The sequence below is a fragment of the Oncorhynchus kisutch genome, linkage group LG21 (genome assembly GCF_002021735.2).
Source record: "Oncorhynchus kisutch isolate 150728-3 linkage group LG21, Okis_V2, whole genome shotgun sequence".
In the NCBI taxonomy this organism is placed as follows: domain Eukaryota; kingdom Metazoa; phylum Chordata; class Actinopteri; order Salmoniformes; family Salmonidae; genus Oncorhynchus; species Oncorhynchus kisutch.
The window spans coordinates 18,154,959-18,169,570 of NC_034194.2; the positions used below are offsets into that span (position 1 = coordinate 18,154,959).

Sequence of the window (14,612 nt, forward strand, 5' to 3'; positions counted from 1 at the left end):
TGCAGAAATATCGGCATGAGACCCAAGTTTAATTTTAGTAGTTTGATTAGAACAGAGACTGGTAGCAAACCATAATCGATGGTCAGTATTTAGACCATTTTAAAACGGATTTAGCCTAGCTAACCATCTGGTTATATCGAGAGATGCAGTAGTAGTAGGATAAGCCATAATCATTATTTTACTTTGCCCACTACAGTACTAGTATTGCCTAAACACTAGACATTATCTTAGTAAACACGTATTTCGTATATAGTAGAAAACAGTGTTTATTGGACCTACCAAACGACCTGGTGGCATACAAAATGGCTTGATCGTCATCTCAACCATTGATAACGTTAGCTGATATCTAAGCTAGCTAGCCAGCGAATCGCCCTTGCTTTATCTTTCTAGGTTTCTGTGGTTTTAGTTTGATGCCGGCTAATGATAGCCCTCATCACGGTGGTGAAATACAGAAGGCTTAGACGGAAATATAGCGATATGACGGGGTTGGTATCTAAGTGCGTGTTCCACGTGTAGGTATAACTATAATTTGAATGAATGTAGCTAAAACAAGCTAAATAACTGCACAAATACAAAACTGAATTGTCTGTAACTAGCTACGGAGTCTGTGTTTTCCAGCTAGCTAACTAACGCCGGTCGGATTGCGTCTGTTTAGATGCTACTGTTAGCTAGCTAGGTAACGTTAGCGATCTAATAATACAGTTAAGTGTGACTGACATGATTGTAGCAAGTTTACGCGATCTGTTGGATAAATTGTGTTGCAGCTCGTCGTGCATTGCATACACTCGCCACAACTAGAGCGTGCTGCTGTTAGTGCACCACCCACTGACGCAAGAAAACCCGTTTCGAGACGTCTTTCTAGCTAGCTAACGTTCAAACATTAGGCTAGCTATCTGGTTGACAGGTTGGTTAGCGATTAACTAAGGTGTGGGTTGGGTACTTTGTTTACTCATTTTTGCATTTCAACAGTACTCTACAGGTATTTGTTAACAAACGTGTTTGGTTGCCAGTTTTTAATAATTCATCAGGCGCGTTTCCCTCAGCTAGTTCCCACTGCACCGAGGAATTATCGTCTCTTTTCCGACTGGTGCGGCCTGTACTCGGGGAAGGTCCACGGACTCACCTCGGTGGGTTGGCTGATCTCGAACAGGTCGAGCCGGTTGGCGTTCCAGTGGTTAATGATGTCAGCTAGTTTCCGCCGCTCCTCCTCCCTGCTCCCCGACATTCTGAATCCCGAATGATACTCTCTATACAGAAGAAAGATCCCCTTGTCCCTACAAAAAGCCTCTGATCCGAAACTTCACGGGGAAAAAAATACAAATGCAGCAATTATTTGGTCTCTATACGGTTCGAGTGAAAAGCTGTCACCGGTCGCTGCACCTCTCTCGCGGACCGCTCCTGCTGTTTCCGCGTCCCTCTCTCTCGTTTATCGCACTCCGTTCTCTCTCCCCGGGAACCAAATGGGACTACCTTGGTGCGCGTTCACATCCTTACAATTCGCCGTGCACGAGCACAATAGTGATTTGTGCCTGTCCACGCTTAACTATTTCGACTCCAGTCCAGCTTCCATTTGAGTTTCCAGTTAGTACAAGACATAGATACAAAAAAATAAAAACGTTGTCAATGGACGGCAGGTAGCCTCGTGGTTAGAGCGTTGGGCCAATAATTGAAAGGTTGCTAGATTGAATCCCTGAGCTGACAAGGTAAAAATCTGTCGTTCTGCCCCAGAAAAAGGCAGTTAACCCACTGTTCCAAGGCCGTCATTGTAAATAACAATTTGTTCTTAATGTTCTTAACTGACTTGTCTAGTTAAATAAAGGTTAAATAAATAAACCACAGTTCAATAAATAATAATTAAGCTATTACATATTCATGTCAATTGTCATCTAGTTATAATGCCACAGGTAACTGTCTTAATAGGGCATTGAGCCACCAGAACAGCTTCAATGCACCTTGGCATAGATTGTATAAGTGTCTGGAACTCTATTGGTGGGATGTGACACTGTTCTTCCATGAGAAATTCCATCATTTGGTGTTTTGTTGATTGTGGTGGAAAACGCTGTCTCAGGCGCCAGTCCAGAATCTCCCTTTAGTGTTCAATTGGGTTGAGATCTGGTGACACACACACACTTTAAACCCCATATGCTCTTTTAAGACCCCTCTTTCAAAGTCACTGAGATCTTTTCTGCTAGTCACGGTAGCCAAAATAATGGGCTTCTGGCCGTTTTGATACATGACCCTAAGCATGATGGGATGTTAATTGCTTAATTAACTCAGGAACCACACCTGTGTGGAAGCACCTGCTTTCAACATACTTTGTATCCCATATTTACTCAAGTGTTTAATTTAGTTTGTCAGTTACCTGTATGTTATCTAATATTTCATGACAGTAGGCCTATGTATGTTATCTGTTTCTCTCCTTGTCCCCAAAACAGATCTGAGTCAGCAGGTGTTGATTAGTCCTGTGTGGCTCAGTTGGTAGAGCATGGCACTAGGGTTGTGGGTTCAATTCCCATGGGGGATCAGTACAAATGAAATTTTATGCACTCACTACTGTAAGTTGTTCTTGATAAGAGCGTCTGCTAAATGTAAATGTTGATTGTCATACTGCCAAGGCAATGTCATCATTCTGTAACCACACCCACTGAGACATAGGTTTGTTTTGGATCTCAGAAAAACTCACTGTGACATGATATAGGCATGCCACTAACTGAAGGGTCAAACGGTGATCGCCTCATCATTTATACTCATTTTATTGCTACCGACAGATTTTGATTCTGACTCAAGACTAAATGCTTTGGAATTGTCAGCATATAAAACAACAACCTCTTGCAATAGTGTGTGCTGTAATTGTCAGTCAGACAGAAAAATGTTGTGTTGTATGGGATCATAAAAACAGGGCTGAACAGAGCATTTACTCATATGGCTCTGTCTGTGTGGCCTATTTTGCGTAGCTTTCGCTCCTGTGCTCATGCAAAGATGGAAGGGCCATGCACAGTCTGACAGCATCACGTTAAACCTGACGAGCGCAGCTGTGCAGTCCTGTGCAGCAGTCAAGTCAATGAGGCAGGCAGGGCTACTGTGGCCACTGGCGCAATATAAGCCCAATTGCGTCACTACATTACGTCACTACGTTGCTGCCTGTGTTCTATATGGGCATACGGGACTGGGCACTATATGACTGAGTAGATTCTAGACCATCCTACAGAGCATAAAGACAAAGTATTCTTATACCAGGGCCAGTGGATAGTGTAGAAATCAGGATAAAGGGATATTTTCTGTCTACTAAGATAGTTTGTTATTGTTACTCAGAGAAAATCTGATTGCAGTCTTTGCACCAATCATTCCATCAGACACAACATAGTAAATAAAGACAAGATCACTCAGCAACATTTTGTTGGACATGTATTGTGAATGAAGATGACTTTGGTTTGGTCCATCTCTATCCATTTCTGTTTTCACCTGTTTTTGCTTCGTGCCATTTGACTAAGATGACGATTGCTTTTGTTAGCATTGCTCTGTTTGCAGAGGTATGATTTCACCTCCCACCTTTTTATTTCTGTATCAGGGGAGACAGTTCACATCATAATGGAATTGAAATGTTCACAATTAAATCCGACTTATCCCTAACGTCCACATTTCACACCACTGCAGATGTTTCCTGTTTAGAAGGAAAGGGAAATGTAACTCTTGGACTGGCCAACAGAAGGATTCATTTGTGGGGGGAAACTTGGAAAATTATACTGCCGCTATTACGGTAGATGAAAAGGACATGTTATGTCTGCAAAATATCATCAAACGAATAGCTAACCTGAAATTGACAAAGGCAAAGAACATGTTTATCTATGTCACCATGGTACTGAACAGTGGCTAAATTAGGTGTCATCACGACAAGAGACATATTCTGCTGTTTGAGTTGTGACTTCTCCATGTTCCCAAAGGTAGTGCAGATGTCTTGGAAAAATGTAACAGTGGCAAGATTTTTGTTATTTGAAAGCACAGTGTAAAATGAATTGCATCTCCGGAGAAGGAAACTCTCACAGTCATGCTGAATTTCACATTTGAGAACAGCCTAGCAAACAAACACACTCAAGGTTCAAGCGAGGCTGTCTTGACTTTATTCGAGTTCAACTGTACATACAATGACTAGAAGACAAATGTACACTGAGAGTCAGAGTCAAGAGGAAGGTGACAATCAAGGTGTGACCTTTTTTTTGTTTACTGTATTTTAATGTAACCTTTATTTAACTAGGAAAGTCAGTTAAGAACAAATTCTTATTCACAATGATGGCCTACCCCGGCCAAACCCTAACCTGGACGATGCTGGGCCAATTGTGCACCACCCTATGGGACTCCCAAAGGCCGGTTGTGATACAGCCTGGAATCAAACCAGGGTCTGTAGTGACAACTCTAGCACTGAGATTTTTTGTTGTTGTTACATTTCAATTGAACTTTTATTTAAAGTCAGTTAATAAAAAATCTTATTTACAATGACGGCCTAACGGGGAACAGTGCTGTTCAGGGGTAGGAGAGATTTTTACCTTGTTAGCTCGGGGATTCAACCCAGCAACCTTTCGGTTACTGGCGCAACGCTTCAACCACTAGGCTACCTGACGCCCCTTATGCAGTGGTTTTGACCGCTGCGCCACTCGGAAGCCCACCTTGGAGTGGCCAATATATTCATCAGCTGCAGAACCATCAATATAACGGCATTTACAGTGTCAGTGTCCTTTGGGAACTCTCACTCAACCCTGTGCCATCAATCCTGTTACACACCAAAGAGGCTCAGTTGGATTGGCTCCAGGCAAAGTGTCCAGCCAGACAAAGCTGTATAAACATTTGCTCTGGCAGAGTTTGGTTTGGAGTTTGGAGTTTGATGATTGAAATGGTGACTGTTGACAAGGCTCTATAAATCTCTGCCTCTGTATTTACCTCTGTGTCACCAGGGCAACTGATGCCCTATAGGTCTCAGGAACAGAGTGGTATTTCAGAGGTGCTGTCTTTGTACATGTAAAGTACAAAAAAACACATGTATGCCTAACATTCGAGCAAGGTACAGGTCAGTCAGGTCAATATATGCCTATGAGTTGTTGTTTTGACGAAGAAAATGTATAAAGTACACAACTATGCAATGAAAAAATAACTCCAGCGTAATTATACAGAGTATTCCAGTCAACCACACTTCCTCATAAACCTGCTGTAAGTGTGGGTATGCAATTGGAGTTTGTTATTGTTGCCATGGTGCAAGTGTTGTGCGGAGGAGTCAGGTAATTATGTCATGGTCCTTGAGAAATGCAAATCATTGAAATAAGTTTTAAAAACTGGTGAGAAACACGGAGCGAGGAGAGGAGTTTGGAGAACAAAACTTGCGTTGAAGCAACTCTTTATACCACTATTTCAAGGTACAACAACATAGAAGCTCTTTAAAACATCAAAAATACTTATGTTCTAGGTGTACCTATTCCCACTGTCATCTTTTAAATGATGTTGAAACACTATACGGTAGCATTAACACGCTGTGCTGTATTCTGTGGCCACTGAGGTAGAAATAGTATCAACCCAGACAGGAAGAGAATGAGTTATCTGGTAATATGGTTTCCTGCTGTGGTTTTAACTCCTGTTCTGTGTCAGACAAAACTGATTCAGTTTAGCATATACTTCCGCACATACAGTATTCAGTCCTTCTGAATTTACTGTAGGTTTATCATCAACAGCTGTTGATTATAGCCTGCGTTTTGGTTCATACTTTTACTAAATGACATGCCCAATAATTGATATTTCAAAAGTGAAACCTAAAATGATTTCTAATGTTTAAGAGATGAGGCTTGTGCTTTGAAAGACTCACCACATTTAAAGCCAGGTTCATGTTGCAGGAAGCTAGCCTTGTCATTAAAGGAAGCTTTGAGCCCAGAGGAAGGAAGATCTGTCTCCACAACTGCCACATAAAGATTGTGTCCTTGGCACCACACTTGACAATTTGATATCAATCAAGGACCACAAAGAATGAATCCATGGTGAAGCCAAACTGCTAATAAAGATAGATAAGACGGTACATATTGATGAAGCCCACAGGCCTCATTACTCCTATTGGTCCAGTAGGGAAGGCAAACAATGAGAGGCAATCTTGCTATACAGTTCTGTTCCTGCTCCATTGTGTAGTTAGATACACAGCATCACACAGTACTGTTGTTTCAGATTAAATCATTTGAATATGACAGATTAAATTAGAATCTAAAATGGTAAAGTGATTGGTAAAATGGATTATTTGGTTATTAATTTTCTATGTCAGCGGGGGTGTTTTGCAGCTTCCCTCTGACACAACCAGAACATCTCAGTGACATTACTGCTGGTACAATAACTGAGCTTTATAATATTGAGATAAAATCTCCTTCAAGGTCCTAAGGACAGTAATTCCCACAGCCATCTCTTGCATATGGCCTTTAGAATAGCAGCTTGAGGCTACACTCTTTCATCTGTATTTCCATGGTGACGTCATATGAACATAACCCCCCCCCCAGCAATTTGTTATGAGAGCTTTACAAATGAGCTTCCACAGAGAATTCATGAATGGAAATGTTGTCCTCCGCAGTAGTTTGTGTTTTTGTGAGCAGAAACATAAACCTAGAGTAGTGACTAAGGGACAATTGGAAGAAAGTAACACGGGCCCAAAGTAACAACTAAATAACTCAAATGAGAAATAACTTAGAAAAGTGTTCAATGTGTTAATGTTTAGTTAATGTATTTACATGCCAAGAAAGTTTATCTTTGAATCCATTCATTATTTTGGGTTTTATTTACACTTTTTTTTGTTCAGGCCGAATAACTATTCTGATTTTTTTTCATTATTGACCTGCAGAACATTCCCCATGTACTAGAGATACCGTGACGAGATCCTGAGTAAAATCTTTGAAATGGTTGCATGTTGCGATTATATTTTTGTTCAGTATACTGTATATCATGTTTATCAGCACGAAGAGGTCCTTTGATCGGTATAGTTGATGACAATAATTATTGTTGTATTTCTTCATAAGACTCAGATTACTGATTAGACTCAGATTAGATTTAGATTACTCAGATTAGACTCAGATTACTCAGATTAGACTCAGATTATACAGATTAGACTCAGATTTGAATTGGGGGTTAACTGTAACATTTGTTACAATGAACCCCTTACCTAAAATTCAATGGTATTTTATATGGTATTTAGACACATTCACATAATTAAAATAAAATGTCACTTCTTTACACCAAATTTGCCAGAACAAGTAAGATAAAATATTAGAACATTTTAGAAAGACACATTCATACTTTTGAATGATAAATTACATTTTGGGTACTCTGTTTTTGGTCAATATGACATATGTACTGTTTGTTTTGAAGTAGCTAACTATCTGATAAAGGCTGAGAACAATGTCTCTGTTCCAGTTCAGTGTACTAAACATCACTCTGTCATGGGAGAGGAAGAATGGAATTCATTACATTGCATAAAATGACATTGAAACAGCTATGTGATCCCATAACTCACAAGGAGAGGTCATAGGGAACATGGAGTGTACACACACACACACGCACACTCACACGCACCCACACACAATAACTCCAAAATGGGAAACAAAACAAGAAACTAAGTGAAACATCTTTGTTTTGTCTTGCTGAGCTACCCTTACCATCTGTAAGCGATAGAACAGAAACCCAAAGAGACTCATTAGCAGTGAGCTGTTTTCACCTCAGTGTCTGCCAGTGCTACCCACACATTTCACATTCTTTACAAGAGGAGGAGCAGAGGGACTGAGTATCACATGTGGTTTGTCGCATCCTGTTCCATTTGTAGAGTAAGGGAGGGCAGTCATCTGTAAGCGACATTACTATCCAGTATGCCTGGTATTAGATAGGAGGTACAGTACAGTTAAGACCAGAGATGTGAGGAATGGGTCTCTGTCACTTCATGTTTCCTGAACAAAAATATAAACGCAACATGTAAAGTGTTGGTCCCATGTTTCATCAACTGAAATAAAACATCCCAGAAACTTTCGAGCACAAATTTGTTTACACATTTTCGAGCACAAATTTGTTTCCCTGTTAGTGAGCATATCTCCTTTGCCAAGATAATCCATCCACCTGACAGGTGTGGCATATCAAAAAGCTGATTAACCTCTTGAATGTAGGGGGCAGTATTTTGATGTTTGGATGAAAAACGTACCCAAATGACACTGCCTATTTCTCAGGCCCAGAATCTAGAATATGCATATAATTGTCAGATTAGGATAGAAAACACTCTAAAGTTTCCAAAACGGTCAAAATATTGTCTGTGAGTATAACAGAACTGATATTGCATGTGATAACCTGAGGAAAATCCAACCAGGAAGTGCTGTTTTTCCTGAAACCTCTCTGTTCCATTGCATGCCTTCCCTCCATTTAAAGGGATATAAACCAGATTCCTTTCTCTATGGCTTCCACATGGTGTGAACATTCTTTAGACAGTTTCAGGCTTTCATTTTGAAAAATGAGCGAAAACGATCACATCGCGTCAGTGGATGGTTGGGTGCCAGCAGAGTTTTGCATGCTTGGAGCAGACATTTTCTCTCTCTCTCCTATTGAAAAAGCTACGGTCCGGGTGAAATATTATTGATTATTCATTGTAAAAACAACCTGAGGATTGATTGTAAAAAAAAGTTTGACATTTTTCTATGAACTTTATGGATACTATTTGGAATTTTCGTCTGCCCCGTCGTGACTGCTCGAGCCTGTGGATTTCTGAACAAAACGCACCAACCAAATGGAGGTATTTTGGATATAAAAATAATCTTTATCGAACAAAAGGAACATTTATTGTGTAACTGGGAGTCTCGTGAGTGCAAACATCCAAAGATCATCAAAGGTAAGCGATTCATTTTATTGCTTTTCTGACTTTCGTGACCAATCTACCTTGCTGCTAGCTGTTTGTAATGTTTTGTCTGCTGGGAGAGATGTCCTAACATAAACGCTTGGATAGCTTTTGCTGTAAAGCGTTTTTTAAATCTGACACGCCAGGTGAATTAACAACAAGCTAAGCTGTGTTTTGCTATATTGCACTTGTGATTTAATGAAAATTAAATATTTTTAGTAATTTAATTTGAATTTGGCGCTCTGCAATGTTGACGAAAATGATCCCGCTAATGGGATGGGTGCGCCAAGAAGTTAAACATCATGATCATTACACAGGTGCACCTTGTGCTTGGGACAATAAAAGGCCACTTTAAAATGTGCAGTTTTGTCACAGAACACAATGCAATAAATGTCTCAAGTTTTGAGAGAGAGTGCAATTGCCATGCTGAACGGAGGAATGTCCACCTGAGCTGTTGCCAGAGACTGTAATGTTAATTTCTCTACCATAAGCTGCCTCTAATGTCATTATTGAGAATTTGGCAGTATGTCTAACCGGCCTCACAACTGCAGACCACGTGTATGGCGTCGTGTGGGTGAGTGGTTAGCTGATGTCAATGTTGTGAAATGAGTGCTGCCCATGATGGCAGTGGAATTATGGCATGGGCAAGCATTAGCTACGGACAACAAATACAATTGCATTTTATAGATGGCCATTTGAATGCACAGAGATACCGTGATGAGATCCTGGGGCCCATTGTCGTGCCATTCATCTGCTGCCATCACCTCATGTTTCAACATGATAAATCAAATCAAATCAAATGTATTTATATAGCCCTTCATTCATCAGCTGATATCTCAAAATGCTGTACAGAAACCCAGCCTAAAACCCCAAACAGCAAGCAATGCAGGTGTAGAAGCACATACACAATGCACGGCCCAATGTTGCAAGGATCTATACACAATTCCTGGAAGCTGAAAATATCCCAGTTCTTCCATGGCCTGCATACTCAGCAGACATGTCACCCATTGAGCATGTTTGGGATGCTCTGGATAGACGTGTACGACAGCATGTTCCAGTTCCCGCCAATAACCGGTAACTTCGCACAGCCATTTAAGAGGAGTGGGACAACATTCCACAGGCCACAATCAACAGCCTGATCCACTCTATGTGAAGGAGATTTGTCACACTGCATGGGGCAAATGGTGGTCACACCAGATACTGATCCACGCCCCTACCTTTTTAAAAGTATCTATGACTAACAGATGCATATCTGTACTCCCAGTTATGTGAAATCCATTGATAAGGGCCTAATGAATTTATTTCAATTTACCAGTTTCCTTATATGAACTTTAACTCTGTAAAATGTAAGAAATTGTTGCATGTTGCATAATTTTTGTTGTTCAGTATAGTAAAGCCTTATCTGACTTTAACTTCTTACTCCCCACAAATTGCAAATGGAGGGGATTAGTGCTCCCATTAGCAGAATGTGAGCTGTTTAGCTCTACGAAATCAATTTAAAACATGTGATGGGAAACAATAACAACTGGACAAGGCAAAGAAGGCAATTACCTATTATTACAGTATGAGAAAATGTACAAATAATTATCCCTAAATGATATCAAGCAGGATATAAAAGTCAATGTCAGACCACTCCCACATAAAAAAATACTATGGTATAATTATAATATACTATATAATTCACTGTAGTGTTTTTGCTGACTTTACTGTAGTATAATGTAATATACAGTAGCATTTACAGTTAACTATAGTATAAATACTGTAGTAAAAAACTGTAGTATATACTATAGTAATTAATGTAGTGTTTTTGTGGATTTTAGTATACTGTAGTATTTAATGTAGTGTTTTTGGGGACTGTACAATACTGAAGGATTTACTGTATTGTTTTTGCAGGCTGTAGTATACTGCAATACTTACTGTCGTGTTTTTGCATACATGACTGTAGTATTTACTATAGAGTTTAGTTTTATTTTCTTTCACATAGAAGTGGAGGCTTTCTCCTTCACGAAACCTACTGGGGAAATACTAAAAGAGCAAGTTTTCCATAACCTGTAGATAGTACTAGCGTCTGAACACGTATTTATGCGTTTTTGCTCTCTTCTATAACAAAATATATGGTGTTTTTGCAGACTGTAGTGTTTTGTGTGTATAATACTGTAATATTTATTATAGTATTCTACGGTATACTGCAGCAATTTATAGTCAGTAATACACATGATTGAGGGATACTACAGTGTGTAGTATGGTATTCTACAGTATACTACAGAATTCTATAGTACTGTAGTATTCTGTAGTAAACTGTAATATTTCTCATGTGGACTGAAAGGACTTTCAGGGATTGGCTGTTCTAAAGTTGGTAAGACTTTGTCTTGAAGCCCTTTCCTGTATTAATACTTTTCATCATTTTGTCATTAATAAATATTATTTTTTAAAAGCAGACAAAAATCCGGTGTTACTATGTCAAACAGTTTTAAATTTCCGTCTTCTGTGATGTACAATACCAGTTTGGACACACCTACTCATTCAAATGTTTTTCTTTATTTTTACTATTTTCTACATTGTAGAATAACAGTGAAGACATTACAACTATGAAATAACACATTTGGAATCATGTAGTAACCAAAAAAGTGTTGTCCTGTTGAAAAACAAATGATAATCCCACTAAGCGCAAACCAGACGGGATGGCGTATCGCTGCAGAATGCTGTGGTAGCCACGCTGGTTAAGGGTGCCTTGAATTCTAAATAAATCACAGACAATGTCACCAGAAAAGCACCCCCACACCATCACACCTCCTCCTCCGTGCTTCACGGTGGGAACGACACATGCGGAGATCATCCATTCACCTACTCTGAATTTCACAAAGACACGCCAGTTGGAACCAAAAATCACAAATTTGGACTCAACAGACCAAACAATAGATTTCCACCAGTCTAATGTCCATTGCTCGTGTTTCTTGACCCAAACAAGTTTCTTCTTGTTATTGGTGTCCTTAAGTAGTGGTTTCTTTGCAGCAATTTGACCATCAAGGCCTGATTCATGCAGTCTCCTCTGAACATTTGATTTTGAGATGTGTCGATGCATTTATTTGGCCTGCAATATCTGAGGCTGGTAACTCTAATGAACATGTCCTCTGCAGCAGAGATAACTCTGGGTCTTCCTTTCCTGTGGCGATCCTCATGAGAGCCAGTTTCATCAAAGCGCTTGATGGTTTTTGCGACTGCACTTGGAGAAACTTCCAAAGTTTTTGGATTGACTGATCTGCTGATCTGATCTGATGTCTTAATGTAATGATGGACTGTCGTTCTTCTTTGCTTATTTTAGCAGTTTTTTCCATAATATGGACTTGGTATTTTACCAAATAGGACTATCTTCTGTATATCACCCTTTTCTTGTCACAACACAACTGCAATTCCACAAATTAACTTTTAACAAGGCACACCTGTTAATTGAAATGCATTACATTACCTCATGAAGCTGGTTGAGAGAATGCCAAGAGTGTGCAAAGCTGTCATCAAGGCAAAGGGTGGCTCCGTTGAAGAATCTCAAATCAATTTTTTATTTGTTTAACACTTTTTTGCTTTTTACATGATTCCATGTGTTATTTTATAGTTTTGATGTCTTCACTGTTATTCTACAATGTAGAAATAGTAAAAAAATAAAGGAAAACTGTTGAATGAGAAGGTGTGTCCAAACTTTTGACTGGTACTTTATATAAAGTGTAATATTGGGATGCAAACAAAAAATTTAATACATTTCAACTCTGTATCTGACATGGTACAGGTGTCTTATTTTTTTAAACCCTTAACTGTGTGTGAGGTGTATACTTTTGTTTCAACGTAGATTTGTTTAAGACTACCAAGAAACACTCTATGATCCTGATTTAACACACCACAATAAGAGGTTAAAGATCTCCAGTTGGTTCTTTTCCACTGACGGACCTGAGAGAGCGTATGCTGTTATTATGTAAAACAGACCTGGCAGGATCTCCAAACAGAACAGCTGCCTGGTTTCTTAAACCAGCATGGAGAATCAGTCAGTCAGTCAGAATCTGCATCAGTCAGGATGCAGAGGTGAAATGTGGGGAGAGTCACAGTCAGAGCCTCGAACACTAATGTGATAAATCATTCAATTTTTCTAAGAGGCCTGGCTGTAGCAGACAAGGCGTTGAACGGTAGGTAAGTGCAAGTCTCAACCACTAGTACAGAGTGGGAGTGATGAATTCTTCATGAAATAGTGGAGGGTTATAATAGGACAAATAGATGTTTAATATGTCTTCACCTTCGCATTTCTGCTTGGTTCATTTGTTATTATAGGCTCTCATATTGCTCAATGTTGTTCACTGCCCCACTAAAGAGGCAATTAGTAACCCCCCACCTCTTTAGTGTACAACATGGTTTATTAGCCAAATAAAGCACATCTTGTGAGACTTTCTTCTCACACCATTTCTCCCATAAGGTCCTAGCCCATTTCCATTGGGCGGTAAGACTTCATTTGAATACCTTTCCCACTCATTGAACACACTACAGCAGTAAAACTATGCATCCTCCCTTAAGCTAGCAAACAAATGGGCTCTGAAGGGGAGCAGTGCTCTCCTAACCTCGACAAATTGCAGACGCTTGGCTCCTCATAACACTCCTCCCTCACAGCTGGGCTTGATATTAGTGTGGTTTTACAGGCAGGCAATCCGTCAGGCAGCTCTCTCTCTTGTTCACTGACCCACAGGACGACTTCAGGGGGAAGTGTATTCTTTTAAGACCTCCTTTCTCCATGCTGATTAAACGGAGACAGAAGTGGTGGGCTATGGGTAGCCAGTGCCCACCTGCCTCTCCTCCCTGAGAAGCTTCACTGCCACAAAATGCTGTTTCCGTGGTAATGGCTTCAAATGGAGGAAGCTGCACCTCATTTGGCCCCAGAGATAATCAAAGAGCAGCCATAGCCCACTGACATGATCAGAACAAAAGCTATTATCACACTAAGCACTGTGATTTATCGGGACACTCCTTATTTTCAGTGTAAAATCTTATGTAAGGCATATATGAAACGTGTTTGACAGTGGTTTTTGTATTTATTATGGATCCCCATTAGCTGCTGCCAAAGCAGCAGCTACTCTTCCTGGGGTCAAGCAAAATTAAGACAGTTTATACAATTTTTAAAACATTACAATACATTCACAGATTTCACAACACACTGTGTGCCCTCAGGCCCCTACTCCACCACTACCACATATCTACAGTACTAAATCTATGTGTATGTATATTGTGTATTGTTATTGTGTGTGTGTGTATATGCATGTGTCTGTGCCAATGTTTGTGTTGCTTCACAGTCCCCACTGTACCGTAAGGTGTTTTTTAAATCTGTCTTTAAAATCTCATTTTACTGCTTGCATCAGTAACTTGATGTGGAATAGAGTTCCATGTAGTCATGGCTCTATGTAGTACTGTGTGCCTCCCATAGTCTGTTCTGGACTTGGGGACTGTGAAGAGACCTCTTGTGACATGTCTTGTGGGTTATGCATGGCTGTCCGAGCTGTGTGCCAGTAGTTTAGATAGACAGTTCGGTGCATTCAACATGTCAATACCGCTCATAAATACAAGTAGTGATGAAGTCAATCTCTCCTCCACTTTCACCCAAGAGAGATTAACATGCATATTATTAATTTTAGCTCTCTGTGTACATCCAAGGGCTAGCCGTGCTGCCCTGTTCTGAGCCAATTGCAATTTTCCTTTT

General features: G+C 39.9%; 1 protein-coding gene across 15 annotated transcripts in view; it reads right to left on the minus strand.

Annotated features, from left to right (window-relative positions):
* The window catches only part of LOC109885485 (afadin), a 125,738-nt gene extending 124,239 nt beyond the window's left edge, over positions 1-1,499 (minus strand). For 7 of the 15 annotated variants that reach the window (XM_031800976.1, XM_031800982.1, XM_031800975.1 and 4 more), the window contains exon 1: positions 1,124-1,498. In XM_031800976.1, coding sequence (XP_031656836.1) covers positions 1,124-1,225 — 102 coding nt within the window. In that variant the 5' untranslated portion in view covers positions 1,226-1,498. Of the gene's footprint in view, positions 1-1,123 lie in introns of all 15 variants that reach the window. The other 8 variants (XM_031800985.1, XM_031800981.1, XM_031800983.1 and 5 more) reach the window with 2 other exon arrangements.
* Positions 1,500-14,612: the final 13,113 nt, after the last annotated feature.